At 29.8% G+C, this 17530-nt stretch overlaps 1 protein-coding gene across 1 annotated transcript in view; it reads left to right on the top strand.

Annotated features, from left to right (window-relative positions):
* The first annotated feature begins 10452 nt into the window (after positions 1 to 10452).
* LOC102679773 (protein scalloped) overlaps positions 10453 to 17530 on the top strand; it is a 78231-nt gene continuing 71153 nt past the window's right edge. Inside the window, exons 1-2 of the mRNA XM_031508049.1 lie at positions 10453 to 10635; positions 15682 to 15853. Coding sequence (XP_031363909.1) covers positions 10468 to 10635; positions 15682 to 15853 — 340 coding nt within the window. The 5' untranslated portion in view covers positions 10453 to 10467. The remainder of the gene's footprint in view (positions 10636 to 15681; positions 15854 to 17530) is intronic.

Raw genomic sequence — 17530 nt, 5'->3', positions numbered from 1 at the left:
AGTCGATCTTCGTCCCTCGTGTTGGCTGAAATCACGCGAAGGTGTATACCGATGATCGTTAGTCCGATCGAGAACGACAAAAAGGGAAAGTCGTTTGTTTGCCGACTCTCTTAATGGCCGTCTTCGGCCGAGTTGGTAATTGGCGCGTCCGCACACGTTCCCCCTCTCAACGCCGTGAGCATCTTTCTTTCTTTCTCCCACTATGCATTTTCATACCGTGCGCACACCGATCACTTTCATCCCCACTCTTTTCTCACGTGTTTCGTCGCTCGCCGCACTTGTCACACCCCGCTCCTTCCAAGTCGTTGCACCTACTCGAAGACCCTTTTTCCATCCTATAGCTCGGAGACTTTCGTGGCCGCATCGAACATTTGAAACGGCTAACGTTTGCCCAGTCACTTACTACTCATGAATACTTTAACGGAAACGGTCTGCGTCGCGAGTAAATCGTGGACCGTTCGTTCGTTTGAATTGCGACTCGCTTTGTCCTACGCCGACGTGGAAGCTGGAAAAAATCACTATCTTTTGACGAAAGAACTATGTATCTTTTTTTTGTTATTGTATAAAGTATATGATTTATATTGTATAGAGTATTGTTTCTCAACATTTTTCAAAGATACATTTTTCCATTGTAATATTTTCTATAGTATTTTCTATATAAATAATGATTTTAATAATTAAATGAAAATGTTAAGAATTTTAATTTATTGAATCTCTTAAGGTATTATTCACAGATTTATAGAGATCTTATTAAAATATATTGATTTTCCTATAATAATAAATAATGTATGTTAATATAATAAAATAAAAATAGTAAAAGATTAATTTACACCATTACAATTCTATATAGATAATTCGTTATTATCTATTCTGCAATTTTGTTCACTTATCATTTTTATGATAATTATTATTACTATATATTACAATTATTTATTAATTATTATTACTTAAAATTAATACTATATCTCAACTATATCTATATATCAATACTATATCTTAGATATAAAAATCCTTCCATAAAACGATATACCTAAAAAAAAATGTAAATACACTTTAGTTCTAAATGAAAACGCATATTTTATTTTGCATATAAATATACGTACACAGTGCACAAACCTCGGCGGTATTTCCACAACAGCCGCCGTTCTTCGAAATTCCTCATCAGTTTTCCTCCTCATCCCTCTTCTCAGCTACCGACTGTTCCGTCGAAAAGAAGCAACACGCGTTAATCCCCGACTTAGCGAAGGGACACACGTTCGTTACACGCGTGGTGCACACGCATGCACGCTCGTAACTCGCGTTGACGCGTACTAACGGTTCGGCAAACGACGTGCAGGGGTTGCTGGCGAGTTCATGTGCGAGCGTCACCCATCCAACAGGGCGACATAACTTTCCAGGCGAGACACGATGTGGCCGCAACCCCAACGTGGTGGTATACAACTGTGAAATATACTCGATGAAATTAGCGAAGGATAGGAGTTAGAGTCGTGGACAACAATTTTTCCTTGCATTTGCTGTGTTTTATTATACACGAAGATGGAATTTCATTATAAACTGATAATATATTTATTTATTTTTTTACGAGATAGTGAAATTTTATATAATGATCTTATTCATATAAATATAATTTTTATATGATTTTTAGTTAGTTAAAATAATTTCATTAAAATGAAATAACTTCTTCGTTCTAATTCGAAATGGAATTTATTCATAAAGTGATTATCGGTCGTTAAAATATTTTTTTTTAATCACATGCAAAAGGAAATTTTATTGTAAAAGAATCAATATAAATATTCATTATCCCTTCGATAAGTTTTTAAACATTTATATATTCTAATAAAATCAATTTGATAGTAAGTTTAAAAGGAACTTATTGTACTTTATTTATTATCCTATTATTATTAATAGGAACTTATAATATTTTAAAATGTTTTTACTTTAAACTAGTGAGTTGTAATTCTTATACTCTTTTTGCTATTATTTTACCTTTCTACGGTCCAATTCCATCGATACTTTTGGAAGTATTAACTCAATATCAATTTGATATCAAGTTTGAAAGTAGAACTTTTAAAACAGTTTAAAGTACTTCAAACTAATATCAGTTACAATTCTTACATATTTTTTTTCTGTTATTTTTCTTTGCAAAGATTTTAATAAAATTTCAATGAGTTTTAATAAGTTTTACATATAAAATTCTAACTGTGTATGATTTTTTTGTCTATGATCTTATAATTATGAATGATAATTATGAAAATGAAATAGAGTACAGATTTGATTTCTACTTTCTAATAATAACATAAAAAGCATTTTAGATAGAATGCATCAATAGGATAATTAATAAAAATTAAATTCATTTCATTTAAATAAAACAAAGAATTGAAGAAATATAATTAAGAGATGTTTAATCATAAATTATCGTTCCCTTCGTTCTGAATTAATACATTCCACAGAGATTGTCTTTTTGCATATCCAGCATAATTATTCAGTTTTTATGGATGCACCGATGTGTTTTAAATAAAAGCATCGTTTCTCCGCGAAACAATCGAGGACGAGTGATTTTCCATATTCGACATTAGCTGGTTTACGGGCAGATTAATTACGTTTGAATAATGCATGCTGTGTTAATAAATCTCCGCAAATCGCCACCGAGAGAAATACAATCAAATTGTTCCACCAATCGTACCTCTTTTTTTTTTCTTGCTACTTTGTTGTACGTGCGCGAAACGCAGATTTCAATTAAAAATAACAGAAATAAAATAACACAGTTTTTGTGAAAAATACATTTTGACAAAAAGTTCGTAAATAAATTGTAGATTTTATATCAGATTTACGAGTAAAATACAGTTTTCAATTAAATGTCTATAAACAGAATTTTGATAAACGCCAATTTCGATAAAAAAATTGATGATACGGACTCGAAAGAATTTTTTTACGTAGGATACAGATTTCGATTAAAAAATTCGAACAAAAAAAAAAAGAAAACAAATTTCAAAAATTAAAAATAGATTACTTACGAAATTATAAATATTATACACTTATATTAAAAACGTTTTTTCTCATTAAACAGGTTGAATAAACTTCGATCTCGACTACTTTAAACCGATTTAATATATTCGAATTTTATATCTGGCTCTATCCTTTTACGAACGTTGACACTTCCTTCGATGCCAAATTCGCTCTGCATTGCATACTAGTGGCTTAGTTTTGCGAATGATATCATCGACTGATTTATGGCACACTCTATAGTAACTTATATTAGTCTACTCTTAGTTTTGAGAACGATATCATTTAATTATTTATAACAATAATAAAATTTAATATATTAGATATTAATGTATAATATATAGTTTATAATTACGAATAAAATATAAATACGTATAACAAAACTAAATAATAATTTAACACGACGTGACTCATGTTCACAACTAAATTGAATTATATAAAGCAAAAGAAAAAAGTACCTAGAAAAGTAGATACAAGTGCCATCTATTTAAAAAAGTAGAAATTTGCTTATAGTGATATATATTTTTATCCAATAGAAATTATCTAAAAATTTTTTCTATAATTTTCATGCAGAAAAAGTAATTAAAACATTTATGAATTATTTATATCATTTTTCATGATAAATTTTGCAGTTTAAAAGATAATTGCTATATAAATTGTTTTTTACTTGAAAAATATTTAAACTATATATCACGTGATCTCAATTTCTAATGATGGCGTTGTTGTTATGTATTATAAATGTTAACTATCACATAAAATTTTTTTTACATTACAATATTATTTTTAATAATAATAATTTTTAATAATATTTTATAATCAGAAATAATAAAAAAATTTCATATTTATATATAATTATAATATAAACAATCTATTACTATTACATTAAATATTTGTAAATTTCATATAATATAACAATAATATATACATTTATCGCTTGTATTTATATTTTTAATCTTATTGAATCAATCACAATACTTATAGAAAGATTAAAGAAATTCTTTTCTTTGTATTTTGATCACGATTCGATTTCTTGGTCACGCTCTACGAAATGGTTATTCGCATGGAGAATTGTCTCGTATCTTCATTCGATTCGGAACATTTAGTAGACATTAAGGTGCGATCATATGAATATTTAATCGGTCTGGCATTTTAATTTATTCAAATTAAAAGTACCCGTGGCGAACATTTACCCATTTCGAACTGAAACACAAGTCGTGTTCATGTTTGATATTTCGTTCTTGAATGGGAATGATCGTTGATATAGCTAGAATAAATATCGTTTCTAAATAAGTGTTCGAAAAATTTCCTATTGTGACAATTTGATTAAATTTTAGTTATTTAATTAGAAATTATTTAATAGAAATTATTCCTAAAAATCGAATAATTTGTTAAAAAATTTGTTAAAAAATTTATTACAATTAATTGAAAAATATTTATAAAAAATTAAATTTCATTATTTGAACGAGGTATCCTTGCAAAAAATTTATTTTATACCAGTATCGTGCCTAACTTCATGATTATTTGACAGTATCAAAGATGGCGGCGATACATAATGAAATACGTAATTGTATATTTTCGTGATTTAAAGTGTTTTGAGTGTTTTTTTCGATTGTTTTATGATGTATTGTTATCATCAAATAATTTCTTTATTACTGGAGCTACAGATATATTTTTTTAAAGACAATAATGTACAATGTCAGGTATGTAATTATTTGACGTTATAAATATAAAGAAGAGGTTAAACTCATCGTAATGGTGTAACTTTTAGACTTTTTACTTATGATTTTGAATATATAATTATATTTTATTTTAGAAAACTTAAATTTTAAATATTTTTCTCATTTTCTTTCGATTTAAGTATTTGTAAAACAAGATGAATAAAAACAAATAATATTATTCCTATTACGATCGATTGTGATAAAATATAAAGTATTTTTATCATTAACTATTCATTGATTTAATATGAACAGGACATTTTATCGATTGATTCGAAAAAAATAATCATACAATTACGTGCTCCACGCATCCGAACAAGTGCTATTAGCTATTTGCGGTTTAGTGGTTTCGTAATAGGCACGATATCCTTCTAGACAAGGATCCTTGCGTTCACTTCCTCATTATTGCGGTGAATCAACAGGTCACGTATCGTCGCGTCTCTATTATGAAGTAGTTTGCGTTCTTTTCCAATGCTCTTCCTTTATCATTTCCACGAAAAAAAATTATTATCTTTTATGTGTCGTTTTATTATTTCAATTATTTTCTAATTTAATCATTTAATAAAGATTTTCTGAATATTCTCTTAAATATCATGAAAAGGATGAAACAAAGATTTAAGCTTTTTTATTGAATTTTTTCTAAAAAATTATTCAATATTATAAACTAAATGAAAAACTATTTATAATCAAAGAAGGAAAAAATTCAAACGAAAAATAAAATAATGTGATTCGATCATTCTAATGTTATAAGGAACTAACCTCGCTGATTTCAATAGAATTTACGCAAGCCTAGCTAGGCGAGAGAGTGATATTCCTGGCTTTTCGCGAGCGGCGCTCGACCGAGACGAATCACTTTCCGCGTATGAATCATCATTACGTTTCTACGAACACACGGTAAATTACAAATTGCATTTCCTCGCAGCGGACAGACTGAAAGCGACCGGCTACTCGAAATCTGGAGTGAACGTTGAGCCGTATAGGAAAAGAAAAAGGTCGAATTATCCTGTCGGAAGGACGCCGCAGGCTCGTCATTTCGCTCCGTGTACCATGTCCCTCTTCTTTTGCTCTCTTTCTTCATCCGTTCCTTTCTCTATCTCTTTCTCTCTTTCTTTCGCCACCTGTAAACTCGGTTTAATGAATCGTAACCACATTATCTCGCGTTGCGCAACCCGTAAGACTCCTTTGAATTACCATAATGTCTCCAAGGTGAGAACCTATCGTTTTGTGAATATTGAACACGTGAATATGTATAAGATAAACTTACATGTAAAGCCATTTGATGGAATCTGGTCAAAAGATTAAATCATGGTTCAATATAAATACTTACATACGTATTTTTAAATAATATTAAAATACATTAAAATTATTCAAATTTTTTTCATAATTGACTTCATGCTCGATGTTTAAAAGTAAAACTATTTTTAGTCTCATTAAAGTTAATTTAAAAATAAAATATTTCTTTAAAAGAAAAAAAATATTTCTATAAAAATTCTCTTTGTGTATGTTTTCTAAGAAGATAAATGTTCGTGATTAATATGCAATATACTATTAAATTTTTAATTCTTAAAATAATTCATTTATAAAAAAAATATCGATATTTAATTAAAAGAGTAATATCTCGTTCAAAAATATATGCGAATTATTTTTTTGTAAATTTTTTTGTCAAAAATGAATTCGATATCTCGGGAGACATTTTTCCGTGAACGATTACGTTTGACAATATAACGATGGTATAAATAAGTATGAGGAATGTATCAAGACACGTTGAGTCTCACGATTTCCGCGTTGCGCGTGAAATTTTTCGAAACGGATCGCGCGCGAACGTGAAACGGGATCCGACTGTAGCAATTCTAGATAAGCAATCACAGAATAATCGGGCTGGTTCGCGCTCTTACTTAATTACGTAACCAGATTAATTAGCGCAATTATAATTAGCGGGTACAAATTGCAAGCGAGAGTGTCGCTCGATTAAAATGGACTGCGACGAATGAATCCATTCCGCTTCGTCTGCCTTTCGTCTCGACACCGACATCATTGCTTTATTTGATATATAAAGAAATTTTTTTTTTTATAGCTCGATATAATAAAACTATTACAAACAATATATTAAATTTATTATATTAATTATTTTATTTTTATATTTTCTTTTCTTCAATTATCAAACTCATTACTTTTATAATATCAACCAAATCGATTTTTCTCTATATATAAAAATATATATATATTCTTTATATATAAAAATACTTATATATAAAAACTTTTCATTGATAACATATATTATGCTATTAATCTAATTCATTTAATTCTTTTATTGATATTATCGAATCAAATCTCGATTTATTTCGAGAAATTCTGCGTAGAATTTCTTCTACGTACTATGTGGATGATTTCTTAGCCAGTTTGAAAGTTTCCTTTTTCTCTTGTGGAAAATACGAAAGGAAGAGTGCAACACTATTGCTCAGAGTGCGTCTTTAATGGGCACTCGTGGCACTCGCGATGAGGTGAGAGAAAGCGACAGGATGAGAGGAAGAAAAGGCCGAGAAAGGGGGGCTGGAATATTAATAGAAGATTTCTGTCCTGACTAATTTACCGCTTCCGTTAGCCCGTCGCGGACTGCTTCTTTGACGTTGTCCGCGAGATCTTTGTGTTCATCGAGGATTTGGTCGATCCTCGAGGCAATCGCGAGAAAGACATATGGAAATATTCATTCAAATTTCTTTCAATGTTTTTTTTTATTTTTCTTTATTTTTTTTTTTTTTATTAACTTAACTGAGCAATTAAAATTCCATCAATACAACAAGTATTGATGTAGGACATGAATACATCAATATTTTTATTTCTTTCAATGCAAGATATTTTAATGGATACTAATGAAGCTACTTACTTAGTATTTTGTATTTATATAGACCTTTAATATTTCTATGATTTTATGATATTCTAAAATTTTTATTGAATTTTATTCGAATATATATTTCTTTTTATAAAAAGAATGTATTAAATGAGAGAATATAATAGAATTTCACTATTTGTTCTGAAAGATAAATTCATCGAAGTGCAATAATTCTTAGTTTTTTATAATTAAACATTTTTTTTGTCATCGCTTTATGGTTTTTATCGCGAAATTGTAAATATCACTGATACGTGCTGAATGTTGTTCCGACAATGATGTTTGCATTTGCAACACGGATTGTTTTATTATCGCTTTCGAATAAAAGAAATCGTGACGCGTTGGAATTCACGTGCATTCGCGTTTTTAGCTACCAAAGATTAATAGGTATTCCGCCAATCAATTCTCTGATAACGAAGCTCACTGAATTTACAGGGTGATACAAAAATATTGGTTTCTAATTAAATTTTACTCAACATCGAATTATTATTTCTTATTATTATTTATTATTTCTTATTAGACATTTTTCACGATAATAAATAAATTTTACTAATTTTTTATTAAAGTAATTTTTTAATAATCAGTTTATTCGTTCTTTTTTTTTCTTTATTTTCTATAACATCAAACGTTTCGCTTCACAACTAACATACATTCACTTTGACTTCATTGAAGTCCATTACCGGGTGGTTGGTCTCTCCGTAGCGAGAGAGAAGATTCACGAGCGAAAAACGAATCACGTCATCCCGCGTAATTGCGCGTCGCATTATTCAAACGGTCCGCGTGCGCACCACGCCGCTATTTACACGCGTTTGCGCACACGCACTTATGCACGACGTGACGCGTGTACGCTGCACCATGCGAACTATGAGTAACGCGAGTGCATTGGCGCACCAGGACAATTTAGACGACGTTGCTCTCGATTCGTGCTCGGATTTCAGAATCTTGTATAATATAAAAAATAAATATACGATATATGTATTATATGTATTATTTGTAGAAAATGTAAACGAAAAAGAATAATTTAATCTCTTGATCTTTTCTTTTTTTTTTTTTTTATGAATTATCAATCTTAATTACTTTAATTGCATCAAAAGACTACTCATTTTGTTTGAATTTTGATTCGTATTACAAAAGAAAAGGATTAATTTTATCACGGATAATGAGAATTTTATCATTTAAATAGAAATATTATAAATATTTATGCGTCCTTCAGAATTATTTAAACTTTAGATAAGTGAAAATTAAGATAAGTTATATGTTTATTTATTTATACGTGTAAAATTTTTTAACAAAGATAATTTGACCAAATTGAAAAAAAAGAATCATCCACTTAAAATTATCGCATATTTGTACAGATACACCGGTTAATCCGCTTATAGGGAAAATTCCGAAAATGCAATTTCGTTTCACGTAAACTCTTGAACCGAGGCGCGGGAATTATTTCACGGATAAAACGCGAACTGAAAATTATAATGAAACAGCGTTCGATAATTTTTTGCGACAAAATATATGAACCGATAAATGTCATAGTGGAATGCGGCGGGCATTATTTAAACAGGTATATTACTTTATCTGCTAACCACCGATAACGAGTGGAACGTGCCTCGTTATTGCCCCGCTCGAGTGTCTGCGTGAAAAGTTCTCTGACGGTTATAACAACACTCGTGTGTGACACACACCTCGTTTGCTTATCTGGAACACGCGTTTTCATTCGGCCGGCTCCCCCCTCCCCGACAACTCATTTTTTGATTGTGCACGTCTCCCGCTTCTCATAATTGGATAAACGCACGCGAAAATGCGCTAACGTATCGAACGCTCGGGAAAACATGTGGGATTGTATAGGGTGATCCAAACGGACGGATCAGAAATTGTATATATTTCTCAGAAATATCGATTTTTCTCCGAGGTAGGTTTTCCAAAAGATCTTTCTTTTTTATTTTAATCCTTAAACCAATTCTTTGGATTGTTTTATTATTCCAAATTTATTTGTAAGCGATTTATTCCGTTTCAGAAATTTTAATGTAATGATTTTTTAATGATATGGTAATATTAAAATTTTTACAGAAATTGTTTTCGAAATATATTTTAATAGGGATTATAAATGATACGTAATTGATTGTTGTTAAACGAGCGTTAAATAACATTTTTTGTTAATTTTGAAAATTTATATTATTAAGATATTCTTATTTTTTATAATGATATTAAAATTTTTTAAATAAATTTTAAAATATAAGTTTTTTAGGTTTTAAAAATTTTTTAGAATTATAGAAAAGATTGCATAATTTTTTTCAAAAATATTCAAACAATTTATATATCGAATCGAAAATACTACACGATTCATTCACACGAGCACTATTTTCATATTTTTATGCCTTAAAATTCTTGAACTGCTTTTGTTGCAGATCATCTCGTACATTCATTCTAAGAAAACTGTTGCTCGATTTCAGAAGAATTTTCAAGACCAAGAACGATTGAAATTCACAAATTCGAAAGCATTGAGGTTCGTTTATACGAATACCATTCTTACATTATATAATATGTAGATTTCTTTAAAGAAATGTATAAGTTCAGATCGATAATTAAGTTAAATTTGGTATAGAATTATTAATTTATTGTTAATATATTTATTTATATTACATTTATTATATCGTATGCAAATAGAAATAATGTCGATTCGATATTAAATAACTATAATATTAAAATATATAAAATTTTATAAAATTTTATAATAAATTTTAATGGAAAGTAAAAATGGTCGAAATATATATTTGAATAAAATCCCGCGTAAAAATTGTTTCGTAGCAGCACTAATGCTCGTCTAATCGCATCTAACTTCAATTCAATGATTTGGCGGGATCAAAGATGGCGGTGATACGTAGTGAGAATACGCGATCGAATTTTTTCGTGGCTTGGTGCACAATTTTTGGTGTTTTCTCAAAAAGTTTTGTGAAGTGTTGTTACTATTTAATGATTCTTTTATTACTATATCCGGACAGATGGTTATTGGGAAGCAATAACGTGAAATATGAGGTATTTATAAAATGCTATTAATTTCTCCGTAGAGGTTAATCACCAAACGTTCTCGTCGCGTCATATACGCAATTTATAATATATACGCAATATATAATATCACGTTACGAATATTATTCTCAAAATCTTTATTAATATATAATATACGTTTCATATCATAGTAAAAAGGTTAACTGTATTATATAGTATATAGTGTACATTAACTACGTGAAAAATTTCAAAGTTCTCGCTAGAATCCTTGATCACTAACAGACGATACGATCTGCGATCCCAAGAAAAATGATCGTTAAACTCATAAAATAAAAAAAAAACGAGAGGAAAAAAGGAATTCAAAGGGGGAACAATCGAAAGCAGTTCGTGAATATAAAATGATCCACGACTCGTTCGCATGAGTGGCTCGTCTATTCCGAAGGTTCTTTGTTCGAGCGTCCTTTATCGTACGTTTCTCTGAGCATTTTTCACGCAAAGTAGCGGCCGTCCAGTGATTTCTAGGCGCATGTCGACGCGGACTCCGGTGATTTATTATGCGCGAGACGCGGCGGTGCGCGAACCGAGCATAAAGACGAGCCACGGCGACGCTTTATTTCATTTTACGGTCACCCTTTGCCCGTTGCAACTTTATTGCGAAATTCATTTACGCTGCGCCACGGAGAGAGGCTCTTGTCGTTGCCCAGCTAAAAGGGCGTAAAGGCCGCGATAATTGAAGTCGCGACGAGCCACCGCCCTATTAACCATCCTTTATGATCGCGCCTGTTTATTAGGAAGTATCAAAAATTAAGGAAAATATTACGTTGTCGATGTATGGAATATTATACCATATTTGAATACTGGCTTTGTAGTGTACAGAGTGTTTCATTATACATTATTAGTGATCTTTTAAGAATTTATAACTATTGTGTTGTCTATAAAATAAATGAAATTTTATAAATTTTATTAATTGGAAATCATTATCTTATTTAATATAAAATTGTAAAAAAAATGTATAATTTACAATTCTATATATTAATTCGAAAATTAATTGATGAATATTTGTTCATCAATAGTATATTATGAAACATCCTATATGCTTTTTAAAATTGATATTTGATATTGAAAATTGATATGTATCTATAATGAAATGATGAATTATATTATGTGCATTATAGATAGATAATGATAATATCAAATCAATAAATAGGATCATATAAAAATGAAATAATAGAAAAAATATATAAAAATTGATTTTATGATTAATTTTTTTTTTTTTTTTTCATTTAGATTTTTGATGATTCAATTGAATGAAGTAGGGCGGTTTGTTATACAAAATTGAATTCCTGAAAAAATTGTAAAGATATAAAATTCTATCACACTATACATATTTTTACAATTAAAAAATTTCTATCAGAATTCGTAATTAATAATAGATAGAATAATACTTTTTTATTATATATATAGTTTTGTCCTATTTTTTATTCGTTTATCTTCTACTTATTAAATTGAATTACAATAAAATCAAACATTTATTTTATAAAAACTCAATTTAATAACTAAATTTTTTATTATCTTTTTATTATTTGCATTTATATTAGATTATTCATTAAAAACATTAATAATTTGCATTAATATTCGGTAATTAGTAAATTGTTGAAACTATCTCTCTTCCCTTGTTACATATGTATTTTCAATTAGCTGTAACTGAAATGATGAGTATCTGTTGGGGAGGGGGGAGGTAATGTTATCGTATATGCGCTGTTATTGCATTGTTCTATTGCAACAATGCGTATGGTACTGATATTAAAGGAACAGAAATGATGGAAGGGGTTTGAAATTATCAATGTACAATGAAACTCACCCTCTATTCTTTGTTTAGAAAAGCAATTTGAAATTTTATTAATTTTAACATTAAAACAATTATATTTATGTTTTATTTATGATATTTTTAAATATTATTATTACAATTAAGCATTTATCAAAATTAAATATTGAAAAATAAATTTTTATTCATATGTTAAGACTGATCAATATAAAATATAATATATAATCTAGTTAGAATAAAATGCTTTCAATATAATTATTTCATATATGTTAATATTGTTTTAATTAATCTTTATCATATATTTTTCTTTGTTCTAGGTAAGTAATTTGAGATCATCCTTATAATCTTATAGATGAGGCAAAATTTTTGAAACAGTGGTGGTAAGTTAAATTTCAAGAGTAACAATTATTAATTTACTATACAGAGATAGAAAGAAGAAATCTAAGAAAGTTGCTTGTATAATTATTTATTTATTATTAAATTGCAATATATTTTAATTCGCTAAAACTTTCTAGTAATTCTTATTTTTATTTATTGATTCTCTTAGAAATAACTTTCTTTTTATCTCAAACAAAAACAAATATGTTTATCTTGATGGTAGATGCAATGTCATCTTCATTTATATCTTTATTATAGCTGTATAAACCTGTCTGACACTCTTGAGACTAGTTACTTATCTTTATTCCATTCAGATTTTATAGTTCTCATTCTTTATCTTAATAAGATACTGTCTCTTGCTTCTTTACATATTTTCTTTTTATTTTTATTATATTCAAAATAGTTATATTTTATTTTTATAATTACACATAGCTACAAAAAATATTTATATATTCATGAAATGAATTAATATACAAATTTAAATTTCAATTGTACAAAAGAAAAAAAAAACTATTCTACAATTTAAAAATAATCTAAATTATCTACTTTAATCAAACAAATCAAATATAAATAAATCCTACTCAATCAAATTTAGAACATATCTTTAGTATTAAAATAATATTGTATCACAATACTAATAGTTATTCCTTTAAATAGTTCACTTAAAAAAGCTGTAAAAGACATATAGTGTTTTCCAATCAATTATGAGATAGATTCTTCCTCATCTTCTCTTCTTTAAGCTCTATATAATAGTTCTCTGTATAATAGCTCCTTGTATAAATATAAACACGTTAGAGAGAAGTGTAAAATTGAGCTCTTCCTCGCGTAACCTTTCATATATACTAACTAAATTAACCATTGCGACTTGTGTATATGTAACTCGCGTGCGCGCATGCGCGCGTGCAAGTTAGCTGATTCGAGTGCGAGCGTGGATCCGTGCATATCCTGCATATGAACGTGGCCCCCGCAATATATTACCGTGCGCGATGTCTCGTGCAATTTACGTACGATTATGCAGATGTGCTCGAGGCTCGCCCACGTATTACGTGTACAGGCAGAGTGGGAAGAAGAGAAGTGAGGTTATGGTTTGGGCATCAACGGATATATCGAAAGGAATACGGTAGTGTATAGTGCCACTGTTTGTTACATTGTTTTGCTCGTTATCGAATTAATTTTTTTTTTTTTTAAAAGACATTATGTAGAATGTAATTGTTTGAGTCGGTGAAAAAAAATGTAGCTAGATGCTAGATTAAATGGCTAAAAATAATTATATCGATTTGCACGATTGTTATAATTATAAAGAAAATTTTTTTAGATGCGAGAAGGATATAAATTTAGAATGTTAAATATTCAAAATAATAAATAGGGATTTGAAGTATATTTTTATAATATAAAAAAACAAACGTTTAATTGTAAAAAAGGATGAAATAGAAATATGAAATTTTTATTTTTCTTGAAAAGAATTAAAATTACATTTACAAAAATTTAGCGATTGTGCGTCAATCGAGATTCTCTAATAATAATTCCTTTTAATTAGTAAATTAAAATTATTCCTGCGATTGCGAAATTGGAACATTTTATTCGTAGAAAAAAATAATTCCCCCTTCTGCGAACGCATCTGACTCATCACTCTTCCTCACAAAATAATCCGTGTAAAATTGCGTAAAATTGCACCGTAATGTGGAAGATGACAGTTTGCAATATCTCAGACCTCATTCACAAGAACGCCAGAATATTATTAAAATACATCGAACATTTTATTTTTTCGCAATTGTTGTCCACATTTTCGTCCGTCGTTATAAATAAATAAAATTTCATTATAAAATTTTTTTTTTAAACTTCCTTAAAATCGATAAATTTGATCCTTATTAATTTTCTTCTCGCTACTATACAAATATAATTTTACAATAACCACACAAATATATATCAATCTGTTTTTTCCTCTTGTTCCAACATTTTCAAATTCTTGTTAACTGGTTGCTTGCCGTCATGTGACGCGAGAAAATCGAGTGACATTCATCGCTGGGTAGAAATTTACCTTTCGGCGTAGAAATGCAAACCGAAACGCGGCTCACCGATTACAGGAAGGGAGCTCGAGGGGAAAATACGAGCGTCAGATAACGGCCGGCCTGTGTACACGTGTAAGCGTACAACCCATTAATCCGACCGTGTCGCATTGATCTATCATTGTCCTGTAGACCGCTGTGATATACACATCTGAGCTTGATACATAATAGATCGCGGGCACAGGCTGCCACGACGCAAATAGCGGCCCCTAATACCCGCGAATACGCGCGAGGTTTGGCGTGGACAACGGTGCCACGGTGTGCGTATGAAAAGTTACAAGATTGGCCTCGAACGGATAATGCCGGATCCTAAATCCTGTGAAATTCATTTTTCATATCCGGCGTGGTCATGTTCCTCGTTGATCTTAACGAGATAACATGGCTGGTTAACCCTTTAGATTATCGTGTCGTAATTCGATGGAGATAAAAATTGTATTTGTAGTCTCATATTTTTTATTTGATTTTTAATTTTCGAGCTTCGATTTCTCGGTGATATTGGAAATTCATGTCGATATAATAATTTAAAATTTATTTTAAATAATAAAAGGATCTGAAAAAAAAAAAAAAGATAGATTTATCTCGTAATTTTTATTTCGAAAAATAAATTTGAAATAAATAAATGGCGGAGTTGTTATATAAAAATGAATTTTTTTTTTTTAGTTTCAAATAAAGATATCGAATGTAATGATTCTAAAATGTTATTTTAATTGGAATTACAATTTGCTCGTGTCTGATATCCGATATCGATTAAAAAAAAAAATTGACCCATTTTTCTCGTAAATCTGACGATTCGCGTCCGTGTTAAAGGCTAAAACTCGCGGCTCGACGCGAACAAGGGTGGAAAACGAGGGAGGGGGAATGAGAGAAAGAGAGATGAAAAAAAAAGGGTTCGTTGAAGCCGGTCGAGCAGCGAGGAATGAAACCACTCTTGATTTTAATGGTAGACGAACTTTGCCGCTCGCCAAGTTTGAAGTTCCAGGTAACTCGATTAATGGATATTCGGTTTGCACGAGGTTACTCGCGGCCGTGTAATTGAGTCTAATTCACACCGAAACTCGTGATTAATGATAAAGCTAACTCGCTGAAATTTCATGGCGTATGTAGTACGTAGTACTTCCCCCCATCCCCCACCTTATGCTTCTTACTTCCTATTAATGAGTTATCGATTTTCGAGTACCCGTCGTCTCGATGAAATATTCATTCGCCAAGTCTAATTTCGATCACAACGCCGTTTCCGTTTTACTCGATGCAAACAGCCTTTCTGTAGATGCATCGAGCAACGATAATTAATATTAAACGTTGTCTTATTTCGTATATTGCACTCACTTCGAAATGATGAGAACGATAAATATTGAACGATGAATAATATAAAATTATATAAAAATTAATAAGAAATAGAGAAAAAATTATTTAAAAGTTTGGTACGGTTTTCTAAAGACTAAAGATTAAAAGCTTTAATAATCGAGCGTTGAACCGATCACGTCCGATTATTGTCGAACCTACCCGAAGTCGAACTCGCTGTCGATTCCCGAATCAAACACGAAAGTGTCACGATCTTATCCGAATTTTTCCGAAGATTTTAAACGCTGAAAAGCCTATATTTGTACTTTTAATCGATTAGTAAAATATAAAGACAAAATCTTCTATTTTCCTTTCCTTTTTTTATTTCTCTTTTAATTTTAAATTTGTTCGAAAAATCGCTTACAAAGTATCATAAACACAATGAAATAATTAGCTTTCAAAAATAATTTCAATCGTAATTATGGTTCTAAAAATAAGAAGTGGAAATTTCATTTATTTTATGTAAAAGAAACTTGAGTATCTTAAGTAAATCATTTCTTGCATTCACCAGTACAGTTATGGGATAATCTTTGAAAGAGTGAAATGGTATACAAGCAATTTGTATATTCCACGGTCTTGATTTGCTTTTGTTGCGTGAAATCACTTTCATTCGATACATGATCCTCTTTTTACGCGATATCAGTAATGCATGATATTCGATCAACACTTTTCGCGATTTGTCACATGCATATCATTCTACCCCAACGTTTCCCCATTGTACTCGTTCGCACACGTGTAACCGCATAAAACATAACACTCTTGAGGTTATCGTTACTGAATCTTGTTCTTTCTGACCACCATGAAGTAAAATGAAACCTTGATGTATACCGTGTCCATGTACACGTAATAGTTTCTTCGTTTATAATCCCTGCATCCACCTACCCGTTTTCATCTATTTTAAAAATAGTTCTGATCGATAGATAAAACTTAAGAATCAAATAATTAAAATCGTTTTCTATTAATTTTATTATTATTAATTGGAAATTAATTTTAAAAATACAAAAAAGATTTTTTGTATTAAATTCTAATTTCACTTTATATATATATATATATATTAACATATAAAATTTAATTTCTATCAATCCTTCAAAACATAAATTAAAAATATAAAAATCGATCAATTTTATAACGAAACAAAAGATCGAGAGAAATGTTCGTTCCTTCGCGTCTGGCTTGAAAAAAAGCCATCATTCCACCCGATTCCTAGGAGAACGGATCCAGAATACAGGTTATTATCACGTCACTCGTTATACAAACCAGTCGGCCATTATCCTTCCGCTTTTTCCCTCTAAATAAACGACGTTAATTCATCTTA

The sequence above is a fragment of the Apis dorsata genome, unplaced genomic scaffold, assembly GCF_000469605.1.
Source record: "Apis dorsata unplaced genomic scaffold, Apis dorsata 1.3 scaffold_74, whole genome shotgun sequence".
Lineage (NCBI taxonomy): Eukaryota > Metazoa > Arthropoda > Insecta > Hymenoptera > Apidae > Apis > Apis dorsata.
The sequence above is the reverse complement of the archived record's forward strand: the minus strand, read 5'-3'. Positions and strand labels throughout refer to the sequence as shown.